Source organism: Tasmannia lanceolata, unplaced genomic scaffold, assembly GCF_043159265.1.
Source record: "Tasmannia lanceolata isolate RefF3 unplaced genomic scaffold, GAP_Taslan_0.1 ptg000007l, whole genome shotgun sequence".
Classification (NCBI taxonomy): Eukaryota; Viridiplantae; Streptophyta; class Magnoliopsida; order Canellales; family Winteraceae; genus Tasmannia; species Tasmannia lanceolata.
The window spans coordinates 18,729,401-18,743,947 of record NW_027518684.1 but is presented as its reverse complement, the minus strand read 5'-3'; the positions used below and the strand labels follow the sequence as shown (position 1 = coordinate 18,743,947).

At 52.2% G+C, this 14,547-nt stretch overlaps 1 protein-coding gene across 1 annotated transcript in view; it reads right to left on the bottom strand.

The window, feature by feature from the left end:
- ABCF3 (general control non-repressible 3) overlaps positions 1-542 on the bottom strand; it is a 29,118-nt gene extending 28,576 nt beyond the window's left edge. Inside the window, exon 1 of the mRNA XM_077385650.1 lies at positions 254-542. Within this exon, the coding sequence (XP_077241765.1) occupies positions 254-457 (204 nt within the window). The 5' untranslated portion in view covers positions 458-542. The remainder of the gene's footprint in view (positions 1-253) is intronic.
- Positions 543-14,547: the final 14,005 nt, after the last annotated feature.

Below are 14,547 nucleotides of genomic sequence, written 5' to 3'. Positions count from 1 at the left end.
TTAAAACATTTGTAAAAATCTCAAAACGTGGGTAAAAATGTTTCCAAATCACCTTAATTAATGGGTCGTTAGCAAAACCATTCTAGCCTTTAGTTATTTTCACACATCCCCAACCCTTAGAACAAAAAATAACAAAAAACCATAAGAGTTAAACAAAATCGACTAATAAAAGAAGAAAAGAATCTATGATTTCACAAAAAACAGAGAAAATAATTGTTGGGTTTTGGGTAAAAATCGTAATATTAGTTCGTACCAATCGGCCCTCAGAATCATCAGAAACACAACCGGAATCGACGAGGAGCCCTCCGATGGCGTCAAAAGCGCCTTCTCCTTCGACCCCGAAATCGAAATCCTCATCGGCGAGTACATTGACGACGTAATCGATTATGGGTTGATCGAGTTCTTGAGCTTTTTGACCTAAAACTTCCAACACAACTGAGCTCGCTACTTCCACCATTTCTCTCACGGCTGTGTGCGTTGAGAGGCAGAAACAGAGATTGGGGCATTGGGGCAAATATTGGAGTTGGGGAAATAGAAAAGGGCAGTTTGACATGAAATGTTATGGTGAGATGTCTCTTCGTCAGATGTATAATGAGACTCTTTGTGATTGAGTTCATTAAACAAGAGAAATAATATGGTGGCCATGATCCAAAATTCCAAACCATTCATTTATTGGGCCCTGACCTAGATAGGCTGTGGCCAAAAAAATTTCTCCATATGATTATACTAACCCTCCAATTCTATCTGTGTCGTCCATTTTAAATCTTCAAATAGTGGAGGGTTAGGATCATCCTATGGAGAAGATTTTTTGGGCACACCCTATCTGGGTCAGGTCAGGGCCTAATACATAATGTTTTAGATCACCCAAACAAAGTGGGCACCCTGTTATTTTTCAGGGGGTGTGACCAGCCATCCACCATAAAAATTCTCCATTAAATAGAGACCATCCTAGACTACAAGTTTTTATATGGTGTGAGCACTTATGTCTTATGGTCCAGTATTTTTCAAACATAGGATGAACCAAACCATCCATGTGATGGGCCACAACATAAATACAGTGTGCCCTTAAAAATTATTCTCATAGGATGATTCCAACATTTAGATCTATAGAGGATTTCATAGTATGCAGTTCCTCAGTAGATCCTAGGACAGGGATCATCCTATGGGGAGCTCGTGATCGATGATAAGGCCTTGTTTGTTTTGGATTTTGAGAATCGATTCAGCATCCAAAATTGATTATTAGAGTCGAAATTAATACTACGTTCGTTTAAACCTATTATTGGACTCATAATTTTGAGTCCAATAATCAGTTTACATGCACAAGCCTTTGTCATGATCTTAAACCAACAGGGCAGTTTTGAACTAGGTGGTTCTCAAAATCCAAACAAAAGGTTTAAGAATGACTAGGAAGAAAGGCACTTTTTCAATCTATGGTTAACGGCGACGTTAGGGTCCCTATGTTATGTCAGGCATGCAGGAGCATACGTGCCAAATCAAACTCACTTGGATTAAAGGAATACAAAAATCAACTCTAAAGCTTTTCTTGTCAAAACCCTAAACAAGGGCCTAGGATCAATGCCCTAGGATAATCAGATCAAAGTGTTCTCAACAGCATTTGGCCGGACCTGCGGTTGCTGGTTCGGATCAATGGTTCCATCACGCAAACGAGGCAGAAGTGGTAGCGCATAACTTGGGTAATCTCGGGTTGAGCTTCTGCTGAAAAATGAATTGAAATCAACTTCAACTGACAAGATTTTATGGTAAAAGCTCAACCTAGATTCCCAAAAATTGACCCGCTAAGAAGTGGAACTCAATAAAGTAACTATTTTTACGAGCCTAAAATTAACTTTCTTCGAGAAAAAGGCATTTTTTGGGTTATAGTGTTGAGATTTGTCAAATACATCATATGAGATCATGATCGGATATGACCGTTTATGATCTTAGTGGAAGTTGGTTTAGATTAGTAATAGATAAAGGAAGTTGATTTAGATTAGGATGTGATGGGGTCCGGACTCAGCACTGATGGAATCCGGACTCAGCACTGATGGGTCCGAACTCAGCATCCAATTGGCTGCTGGCACGTGGCCCTCACAAGGACCGTTGGAAGGCCAACACCTGTCCCTACTAGGTACGACACCTGGACCAATCAGGGACTTCCACCTGCCCTCCTTAGGTATGAGACCTGGTCCATACAGAGGCCACCACCTGTCTTGGACAGGTGGCTCAGAACTACCACCTGTCCTAGACAGGTGGCTCAGAATCACTATAAATAGCCTTCACTTGTACTAAGGTGAGGGTCCTGAAATCTGAGAATCAAAACTCTAAGCTTTTGCTCTGACATTGCTCTGCACTCCTGCTTATACTGACTTGAGTGTCGAAGCGCCCGTCCGGAGTACCACTCCGGGTTGGTCTTCTGACCATTTTCTTTCTTGTCTGTACCCTTGTGCAGCGCAGGACTCAACCAGCCCTTCAGTCGTGATTTGTTAGCTCGGACCATCCAGCCCTACCATAACCTGTTACCGATTTTAGACCTAACAGATTTGGCGCCATCCGTGGGACGGCCGCAACAAAAAGCTGTTCGACATCTTATCTCAAGAAACAATGGTAGGACAGACCGGCAAGCGAGCACCTCCGACTTCTCGGGCTACCCGGGCTACGGCCCCCCGCGAATGACGAAGTGAGCGACTGGCCTCACAGGTAGAGGTCGGGGCGGCCGTGGAGCGGACTTCGCCTCGCTCGGACCGCTCAGACCCTACCCCGACCCCAAGGGAGATGCGGGCCCTTTTTCAAGAGATGACTGCTGTCGTTGCGCAGTTCAGGAATGCGGCCCCCGCACTCCAGCAACACCCAGTCGAAGTTTCTCGACCCGTTCAGAGGGGAGAGAGCTCCCGCAGAGAACGCGCGTCTCCACCCCGGGACCAGACTCGTCACTCCACCAGAAGAGACCATCGCTCGCGGGACAGGAACGTGCGCCCCGAGCCTCGTCAGCATCACCGGTCACGATCTCCCTCCGTGCAGAAGCGTGGCAGCAAGAGAGACCCCATGCACGGAGAAGGATCGCGGCACCGGCGAAGGAGTCCGCTCAGCCAGTCCGGTTCTGCAATGAGCCCATCAGCCATAAGGAGCAGACCTGCCCGTCAGGCCGAACAGAGGGATGATCCAATGTTACTGAGGATCCAGAAGATCGACAATAGAATCGAAGAGCTGGCCAGAGATCATGGCCGCCCTGCTTCGAGGATCTTCAGTAGCAATCCTCCTTTCACAGACAGAGTACTCGGTGCGGCAGTCCCCATGGGCTTCAAGATGCCGCAGATCCCGCAATACGATGGGACCACCGACCCCGTGGATCATCTGCAGACTTTCAGAACCACAATGCTTCTCCACGGGGCGTCGGACGGGTTCCTTTGCAGGGCACTCCCCACCACATTAACTGGAGCCGCGAGAGACTGGTACTCGCGGCTGAAGCCCAAGTCTGTGGACAATTTCGACGACTTCGGGGATGACCTGGCCCGACATTTCATGAGCAGCAGAAGACCTCGAAAGACAACAGCTTCACTGATGGCCCTGAGACAGGAAGACGGTGAGGCCTTGAAAGCGTTCGTTGGCCGGTTCAACAGGGAGGCCCTGCAGGTACCCAACTTGGATCCCTCCGCGGCAACGAATGCCCTTCTGGCCGGAGCCCGGTCAACTGACTTCAGACGAGCAGTTGCCCGGCGCAATCCGCAGTCCCTGGCAGATCTGATGACCGGGGCGGAAGAGTACATCTCCGTCGAGGAAACTCTCGCCGCCCTGGATTCCGTCAGGAAGAGAAGACCCGAGGAGAAGAACCCTGCCAAGCAACGTAGGGACGACAGATCTCAGAGGAAGGAGAGCAGCCCGCCCCGGAAGGAGAGGAGCTCCCCCCGGCTCCGGAAGGAGAGGAGCCCCCCGCCGAGGGAGCGCTACACCCCGCTCACCGCATCCAGGGCCCAAATCTTGGCAGCCATTCGGAAGGAGGACTTTATCCGATGGCCGAAGAAGCAGACATCAGAGGCGGGCACGCAAGATATGTCCAGGTATTGCCGGTTCCATAAGAGTCACGGCCATGACACCAATGCATGAATTCATCTGAAGGAGGAGATCGAGGAGCTGATAAGCATAGGGTACCTCAGAAGGTACTTAAAAAATAATGACAACAGAAGGGAGCGTCAGGACAACCCGAGGCCCAGAGATAGAAGCCCCCGAGACGCCCAACCTCTGGGCGACCGCATCCAAGCTCCTGCCCCGGCCATTCTCCCTCCTCAGGTACCTCAACCTCAACCTCAACCTCATGGTGTTATTGGTACCATTTCAGGAGGGCCGACCGCGGGAGGGACCTCTTCATCGGCCCGCAGGACTTATGCCCGGCAGGTCAACGCCGTCCATGCCTGCAGCAAGAAGGCCAAGCCAGAAAATGAGATATCATTTTCAGAAGCAGATCTTGACGGTCTCATCCTCCCGCATGATGATGCCCTGGTCGTCACCATGCTAGTGGCGAACTGGGAAATGAAGAAGATCTTGGTCGACAACGGCAGCTCCGCAGACATCCTCTACTACCACGCCTTCGAGCAGATGTTGATCGGAACTGACCGTCTGAAGCCGGCCAACTCTGATCTGTTCGGGTTTTCAGGAGAAGTTGTCAAGGTTGAAGGACAGATTGAGCTTCCAGTTCTTATCGGGGAGCCGCCCTGCCAGTCCTTCGCCATGGTGACCTTCCTGGTGGTGAAGGCCAAGTCGGCCTATAATGCCATTCTAGGACGCCCTGGCCAGAACCTCCTCCGAGCTATTCCCTCCGCTTATCATCAGAAGATGAAGTTCATTACGCCAGGAGGCGTAGGTGAAGTCAGAGGGGATCAGCCCCAATCAAGACGGTGCTATGCGGCGGCGCTGAGAGGGAAGAATGCGTCTGAGTCTTTGCCAATCGAGCTGTATGATCTGAGAGATGAAGCGCAGATCACGGTCAACGAGCCGGCCGAGGACCTCATTTCTATCCAATTGAGCAACGATGACGAACAGAGGGTTGTCCAGATCGGCTCTGCCCTGCCAGAGGCCGCGCAGCAGGATCTTGCTCAGTTCCTCAGAGCCAATGCAGATGTCTTTGCCTGGACTCCTTCAGACATGCCCGGCATCGACCCATCAATTAGCACCCATGAGCTCGGTGTCGATCAGACCTGCAAGCCCGTGAAGCAGAAGCGGAGGCACTTTGTACCAGAGAGGCGGAGAGCCATCAGAGAAGAGGTGGAGAGGCTTTTGAAGGCCGATTTCGTCCGCGAGATCCAGTACCCCGACTGGCTCGCGAATGTGGTGATGGTAAAAAAGTCCAATGGGAAGTGGAGGACCTGTATAGACTTTACAGACCTGAATAAGGCCTGCCCAAAGGACAGCTACCCACTCCCAAAAATAGATCAGCTCATTGACGCTACTGCAGGTCACGAGCTGCTCAGTTTCATGGATGCTTTCTCAGGGTACAATCAGATTAGAATGTACGAGTCAGACATCCAGAAGACATCGTTTGTGACTGACCAGGGGACCTATTGCTATCGGGTGATGCCTTTCGGACTGAAGAATGCAGGAGCCACTTACCAGCGGCTCGTCAACAAGCTGTTCAGAAATCAGATCGGCCGGAACATGGAGGTCTATGTTGATGATATGCTAGTGAAGAGCAGAAGTGCTTCCAACCACGTCTCCGACCTCAAAGAGGCCTTCCAAGTCTTGAGGGAACACAACATGAAGCTTAATCCGACTAAGTGTACGTTTGGCGTCGGAGCAGGCAAATTCCTGGGCTTCATGGTAAGCCAGAGAGGAATAGAGGCAAATCCAGAGAAGATCAAGGCAGTAATGGAGCTGACTCCTCCCAATACTATCAGAGAAGTGCAGCGGCTGACCGGGCTGGTGGCAGCCCTGGGGCGGTTTATTTCCAAGTCCGCCGAAAGATGCCTCCCGTTCTTCAACGCGGTCAAAGGTATAAAAACCGCGCCCTGGACTCCGGAATGTCAAGCAGCGTTCGAGGAGCTGAAGCAGTACTTATCCTCTCCCCCTTTGTTGTCCATGCCGGAGCCAGGAGAAGAGCTGATTCTGTATCTCTCAGCGGGACCCTTGGCAGTTGCAGCAGTACTGATCAGAGAAGAGTCTAACCAGCAAAAGCTGATCTACTATGTCAGCAAGGTCCTCCACGATGCAGAGACCAGATATCAGCGAGTAGAGAAGCTCGTGTACGCCCTCATTATGGCGGCCAGGAAGCTAAGGCCGTACTTCCAGGCGCACACGATCAGGGTCTTGACAGGACAGCCCCTCAGACAGATCCTCCACCGGCCAGACACTTCATGTCGACTTGTCAAGTGGGCCGTGGAGCTCAGCGAGTTTGATATCAAGTATCTGCCCAGGCCGGCAATCAAAGCTCAGATTCTCGCAGACTTCATAGCTGAGTGTACAGTTCCGGATCCAGACCCCGGGTTGGTAGCAGTTCCTTCTCCAGAAGCAGAGCTGGCTGTACCGGAACCGCGAATCGTTTCCAGAGCAGCACCGCCCCCCGGGACTGAGTCCGTCATCGCGCATCCAGATTTGGAAGAGCCGCTCTGGGAAGTGTATGTGGACGGGTCATCGAACAAGACAGGGTGTGGTGCAGGACTAGTTCTCACTGGACCAGAGGACTTCGTCCTGAATTATGCCCTGAGGTTTGGTTTTCGTTCGTCCAATAATGAAGCAGAATACGAAGCGCTCATAGCCGGGATGAATCTCGCTGTGCAGACCCGTGCTCAGAGATTGAAGGCGTACTGCGATTCACAGCTGGTCGTCTGTCAGATCCAGGGGGTATATGAAGCCCGTGAAGAGCGGATGATCAAGTACTTGGGAAGGGTTCGCAGTCTGGCTGATCAGTTCAAGAGCTTTGAGGTCGTCAGAGTCCCCCGAACAGAGAATGTAAAGGCGGATGTGCTATCGAAGCTTGCAGCATCAGGTTACACCGCTCTCAGAGAAATTCGCATGGAATTTCTGAAGAGGTCCAGTATCGATGGCCAGTCCGCCGTAGTGATGCAGATCGACGATGAGCCGTGCTGGATGGATGAGATCATCAGGTATCTGCGCAGCGGGGAGCTCCCGGGAGAGAAAAAGGAGGCCCGTAAGGTCATGCAGCGGGCATCAAGGTTTTCACTGGATGGCGAGACTCTGTACAAGAGGTCGTATACCCTCCCGTATCTGAAGTGTCTCCGCCCCAGTGATGCCTTGTTAGCCCTGCAGGAAACCCATGAAGGAATCTGCGGAGAGCACCTCGGGGGCAAGGCCCTCGCCATTAAAGTCCTCCTGAGAGGTCTGTACTGGCCTACATTGAGGAAGGATGCTCTGAGCCTTGTGAAAAAGTGTGAGAAGTGCCAGAAGTTCTCTCCGGCCGTCCACCAGCCCCCCGTTCCGATGGCCCCGATCATCAGTCCTCTTCCCTTTGCAGTCTGGGGAATGGATATTCTGGGCCCCTTTCCGCCGGCCTCTGAAGGCCGTGAGTTCGTCGTTTTCACCATCGATTATTTCACCAAGTGGGTAGAACCAGAGCCTCTTGCCAAGATCACAGAGCAGAATGTACAGAACTTCTTCTGGAAATCAGTAGTGTGCAGGTTCGGAATCCCCCGGGTCCTCATAACGGACAATGGCAAGCAGTTCGACTCAAGGAATTTCTGAAAGTTTTGTTCAGACCTGCAGATAGAGCAGAGGTTCACATCTGTGGCACATCCTCAGACGAATGGGCAGACAGAGGTGACGAACAGGACCCTATTGCAGGGGATAAAGAAGAGACTGGATGGCAAGGCCGGGCGTTGGGCTGACGAACTGTATCATGTGCTCTGGGCGTATCGGACTACTCCGCGCACGGCTACAGGCGAGTCCCCCTTCAATCTCTCCTTCGGAACAGAAGCAGTGATCCCGGTTGACATCGGCGTCCCCTCCCCAAGGATCGTCCATTTCAATGAGCAGCTCAACGAGGACGGACTCCGTGCCAACCTTGACTTGCTTGAAGAAGTTCGTGAGGAATCTCAGATCAGGGCTGCGGCCTATAAGCAGAAAGTGTCTAGATATCATGACGTCAAGATCCGACCAAGAGAATTCCGTGCCGGCCACCTAGTCCTGAGGAAGGCCTCCGTCTCCCAACCAAGAAGAGTAGGCAAGCTCTCTCCGACCTGGGAAGGGCCGTACCGAGTCAAAGAAGTCGTCCACCCAGGAAGCTATCGATTAGAGTCCCTTGACGAACAGATGCTACCGCACGCCTGGAACTCTAGAAATCTTCGGATCTACTATCAGTAATTTTGTTTGCCTTCGTAGACTTGTAAAGAACTGCTGTAATTATTCAAGTTTCGAAATGAATAAAATAAGCTTCCCAAACAAGTGTCCCTCTTTGAGTCACTTATATAAACGCCAACATACAGCACTGGACCACTCCGGCTCATCCTAGTGGCTTGGAGATCAGTTCCAGCCGAGGACGCCCGCAGTGGAAACCACCTTCAAATATTTTCTAAGTGTTTGCGTATCAAGCTCCCAGCTCGGTTCTCGCAGACTTAGGACGAGCAGTAGTGGTGCACTCCGGCTCATCCTAGGGGCTTGGAGATCAGTTCCAGCCGAGGACGCCCGCAGTGGAAACCACTTCCAAAGAATCTAAGTGTTTGCATACCAAGCTCCCAGCTCGGTGTTTGCAGACTTAAGACGAGCAGTAGTGGTGCACTCCGGCTCATCCTAGTGGCTTGGAGATCAGTTCCAGCCGAGGATGCCCGCAGTGGAAACCACCTTCAAATATTTTCTAAGTGTTTGCGTATCAAGCTCCCAGCTCGGTTCTCGCAGACTTAGGACGAGCAGTAGTGGTGCACTCCGGCTCATCCTAGGGGCTTGGAGATCAGTTCCAGCCGAGGACGCCCGCAGTGGAAACCACTTCCAAAGAATCTAAGTGTTTGCATACCAAGCTCCCAGCTCGGTGTTTGCAAACTTAGGACGAGCAGTAGTGGTGCACTCCGGCTCATCCTAGTGGCTTGGAGATCAGTTCCAGCCGAGGACGCCTGCAGTGGAAACCACCTTCAAATATTTTCTAAGTGTTTGCGTATCAAGCTCCCAGCTCGGTTCTCGCAGACTTAGGACGAGCAGTAGTGGTGCACTCCGGCTCATCCTAGTGGCTTGGAGATCAGTTCCAGCCGAGGACGCCCGCAGTGGAAACCACTTCCAAAGAATCTAAGTGTTTGCATACCAAGCTCCCAGCTCGGTGTTTGCAGACTTAGGACGAGCAGTAGTGGTGCCCTCCGGCTCATCCTAGTGGCTTGGAGATCAGTTCCAGCCGAGGACGCCCGCAGTGGAAACCACCTTCAAATATTTTCTAAGTGTTTGCGTATCAAGCTCCTAGCTCGGTTCTCGCACACTTAGGACGAGCAGTAGTGGTGCACTCCGGCTCATCCTAGTGGCTTGGAGATCAGTTCCAGCCGAGGACGCCCGTAGTGGAAACCACTTCCAAAGAATCTAAGTGTTTGCATACTTAGCTCCCGGCTCGGTGCTTGCAGACCTTCTCGGTCGTTGAAGTGGGGTTGAAGTGGTTCACTCCGGCTCGTTGTAAATGGCTCACAGACCCTCTCGGTCAACGACGGACAACCACTCCGGCTCGACAGAAAGAGAAGGAAGCAGCACGGAAATTATGCGTATAAAAAACAAGAAGGCCGTACAAACAGTTGAACAAAAGTGTATTTGTATTCATAGTATTCATATTACAAAATTGCTCTCTTCGCCGAGCTGGCTTACAAAGAATGGGCCTTACGAACCGTGCAAAAAAAAAAAAAACATGCCACCAAAAAGAAAGATAAGAGCAAGAGGGCTGCTACTCAGGCCTCCTCGTCGGCCACTCCCTCAGTGACGACCTCTGTAGGAGTGAGGGTTGCAAGCTCGCCGACCTCAGTAGAGGAGACTGCGGCCACAGTCACCTCCACATCCATCTCAACAGGCCGGGAGGAGTCCGGTTCGTCTTCCTCTTCATCATCCTCCCCCTCCGGAGGTGCATACGGAACGGTCAGTCCGTCCAGAGAAACGCCCGGATGAAGCCTCTTCACCTGCTCGGAGCAGAGAAGGAAACTCGCCCTATAGGCCTGGAGGCCCAGGTCGAAATGTTGAGCCTCCTTCCTCTCCTCGGTCTCCTTCACGGCCTTCTCCACGGCCGCCTTCTCCTTCTTTCCGGCTCTCTCCGTCGAAATTAGGAGATCCTGCACGGCCTGGTTCTTGACCCTCTGCAGTTCGTCCTGTAAGCTGTTGAGTTCGGCTTCTTTGATCTGGACGGCTTCGGTAAGCTCGCTGTTCTCTTTCTGGAGCTGGGCCTTCTCGGACTCGATCTTTGTGATCGTCTCAGAGAAGAGATATCGTTTCTTAGCCATGTCCCTCGAGTAGACTTGAAGTTGATAGAGGGCGGAGCTGATTGCCGCTTCGCAGGTCTCCGGCACCTCTTTCTCGACTTCTAACCGGTCGCGTGGGAGGACGCTCTTGTACATCAATTCCGTGGCCACTCGGGTATCCCCCAGACCGGTGTCCGTTTTCTGCACGGCCCAGTTCGGGCGGAAGACGTTGTCGCCTCCAACCGTCGTGGCGGCAGCAATGCCCAGAACTGCCCCGCCGTGTTGCTGCCCTGTCATCCCTCCAGACCTGGAGCTCTGACCCGTGGTATCTGCCCGGCTCGATAGGGCAAGCTTATGCGTCGCCCGGCTGTTTTCAGAGGCTTAGCCAGTGCGACCATCGGTGGAGTCGACTCCGGCACCTTCCTCTTCTTGCCCTTGGCTTGGGGCTGCTCCTGCGCTGGGGACGCTTGGGAGGTCTGCTTGATTCTGTCCAACAGGGACATCTGCTTCACCATTTCTGCGAGAGAGAACGGAACGCAGTCAGAACTATGAAAAATTGAAGAACAGTTCAGGAAAATAAAATGTTGGCCTAAAAAGTCTACATACGTGCCGGCGTCGCACGACTGACCCCGAGCGCTACCAGCTCGACCTCCTCTTCGAATTCTGAGCAGTGTATTTGACCTCGCTTGAGCTCTTCTTTGATCAGAGCGAAGGTCATGTGGTCATAGTCCTCAAGGGCTGGTTTCTTACTAAGGAGAAGAGTGTCCGGCGTTCTCCATTGTAATGAGAACGGCCATTGGGAGCCCGGCTCGGTGTCCTTTACGTAGAAAAACCTGTTCTTCCATGTGTGAATGGATGTAGGTATCCCAGTGATCATTCTCACTTCAGGCCTCTGGCTGATGTAGATCCAGCCGCCGTCCTTATGCCTCTTCAGGTGCGCACACATCCTGAAGACGGGCACGGTGGGGTTCCTACGGAGCCGGACTCCCAGAAGGTACAAGAAGCCGACCAGCGTTCTCCAAGAGTTTGGGACGACCTGTGTAACCGCCAGCCCGTAATAATTCAGTACGTCAACAAAAAAGGGGTGGAAGGGGAGCCTAAGTCCGGCCCGTAAGGCCTCTTCATATAGGCAGAGGTCTGCACTATCGTTGCTGGTCCGGTCCCCTTCAACGGCCGCCCTCAAAATGTACCGACTAGGAATACAGTATTTGTCCCTGACGGTCTGAAGTTTGCCCGGCCACAGATGGTTCACCTTGTACAGGGCCCCGATGTTATACTGTGGGTTGGCTTCCATCTGTGCCTCTGCTATCACCTCGACAGGCATGCGCGGCGAGCGAGGAACTACCGTTTCAACGTCTTCTTCATCGTCGCTGGTTTCTACCCGGTCCGGTCCGTCCCCACGGACCGGGATTGTGTCTAAGTCCACAATCATTTCCTCATCGCTCTCCTCGTCTAGTACGATTACTATCTCTTCGTCCTCAACACCGGCCTCCATAGGTGAGGCCGGCATCGCCCTCTCTGATGCCCCGGACCCCGTGGTGGTACTAGTCGAACCGGACTCCTTTGAGCTAGAGTCCGTCTCCGAACTAGTGCTAGACATTAAAAAGGGAAGAAAAGAAAAGCTAAAAGAGATTACCGAACTGAAGTGTTGGACGAAGATCTCCGGGCTCACTGATCCGAAGCGGGCAGAAAACTTGAATAGCCGAGCAGAAGAGGAGGAGAGTAAAAGATGAAAAGTAAATAATGAAGAGTAAACTTCGGTATATATAGAGAGGCTGGGAAGAGCGGGAAAAATCCCGCCCTTTTCACGCCAGCCGGAGTGCGCCACGTCACCTGCCGCATTAAATGCGCCGTCCGCATTAAATACAAGGCACAGGTTCCAAAGCGCTAGAAGGCAAAAGACCTGTCCGGCTGGCCGGACAGGATATGGCGCATTCGCTAGACGACAAAAGCGCTAGAAGGCAAAAGATCTGTCCGGCTGCCCGGACAGGATATGGCGCATTCGCTAGACGACAAAAGCGCTAGAAGACAAAAGACCTGTCCGGCTGCCCGGACAGGATATGGCGCATTCGCTAGACGACAAAAGCGCTAGAAGACAAAAGACCTGTCCGGCTGCCCGGACAGGATATGGCGCATTCGCTAGACGACAAAAGCGCTAGAAGGCAAAAGACCTGTCCGGCTGCCCGGACAGGATATGGCGCATTCGCTAGACGACAAAAGCGCTAGAAGACAAAAGACCTGTCCGGCTGGCCGGACAGGATATGGCGCATTCGCTAGACGACAAAAGCGCTAGAAGACAAAAGACCTGTCCGGCTGGCCGGACAGGATATGGCGCATTCGCTAGACGACAAAAGCGCTAGAAGACAAAAGACCTGTCCGGCTGGCCGGACAGGATATGGCGCATTCGCTAGACGACAAAAGCGCTAGAAGACAAAAGACCTGTCCGGCTGGCCGGACAGGATATGGCGCATTCGCTAGACGACAAAAGCGCTAGAAGACAAAAGACCTGTCCGGCTGCCCGGACAGGATATGGCGCATTCGCTAGACGACAAAAGCGCTAGAAGACAAAAGACCTGTCCGGCTGGCCGGACAGGATATGGCGCATTCGCTAGACGACAAAAGCGCTAGAAGGCAAAAGACCTGTCCGGATGGCCGTCCACAGCCTTAGCCGGACAGGATCGCATGAACCGCATGAACCAATTACGCCCGGCTATGACGTCCAGGAAGCCTGGCCGGCCAGACTTCTGGTCCAAAATTCGGCCGTACTGGATAACCGAAAGCCTTCTGCCCGGCCGTGCTCCTTCAGGCCAAACTTCAAGGCCAGGCCAGGGCGCCCGGAGGCTCCTGTCCGGCCACGATTCCTCCTAGCTGAATCTGAGTCCGGCCTAAGCTGCCCAGAGGCCTTAAGGCCGGTCAGACGCTGTCTTTACCTTCTCTTTGCTTCTTCTAGCCACTCTCATGGCTCGAAGAACCAGGGGGCAACTGATGGGGTCCGGACTCAGCACTGATGGAATCCGGACTCAGCACTGATGGGTCCGAACTCAGCATCCAATTGGCTGCTGGCACGTGGCCCTCACAAGGACCGTTGGAAGGCCAACACCTGTCCCTACTATGTACGACACCTGGACCAATCAGGGACTTCCACCTGCCCTCCTTAGGTTTGAGACCTGGTCCATACAGAGGCCACCACCTGTCCTAGACAGGTGGCTCAGAATCACTATAAATAGCCTTCACTTGTACTAAGGTGAGGGTCCTGAAATCTGAGAATCAAAACTCTAAGCTTTTGCTCTGACATTGCTCTGCACTCCTGCTCATACTGACTTGAGTGTCAAAGCGCCCGTCCGGAGTACCACTCCGGGTTGGTCTTCTGACCCTTTTCTTTCTTGTCTGTACCCTTGTGCAGCGCAGGACTCAACCAGCCCTTCAGTCGTGATTTGTTAGCTCGGACCATCCAGCCCTACCATAACCTGTTACCGATTTTAGACCTAACAGGATGATCTTCTTATCTTTATCTCCTTTCTTTATGTTTATCTTTATCTGCATTTCTTATTTAAGCAATCTCTATTATTAATGAAAACACATGAGATTAGTGAAAACCCAAATTTAACATGGTATCAGAGCACTAGATCCGATTGGTGCCTTGATCACGCTTTGAGCTTCTCGTCTCCGGGCAGACGGTGGATGGCCGTCTGCCCGGCCTCTCCTTTCACTGTAATCTGTCTCTGCCATTGCTGCTTCTTGTATTGCTGTTTTTCTCATGCACATTTCTCGTATTGCGGGAAGTTGGTTACTTGATTTGTGCCCGCTGCTAGCTGCTCTTAAACCCCGTCTCTGATCCTACCTGATGCAAACCGGCAACCCGCTCACCTCCTTCTTGTGAAACTCATCTAGCAAACCAACACACATCCTTGCCTTGAACGCGACGCTTACCGATTGGCTGATCTCCCAGGGCCATGCGAGACCAAAACCTTGATCAGACCTATCTTGGCAAGAGGCAGTTCTCCGATCTGACCCGGACGAGTTCCGTCACAACTACTTCGGACTCCGTAGTCCTGGGCCCTTTTCTCCGATGACCATGACCAATCTGGTTCTCTACGTTGGGGAATGAGAACCGCAATGTCCAGGTCTGTCCACCAACCTTCTCTGGCAGGATATCGATGTCCCCGGTTCTTGTTCAGTTACCATCATTGGG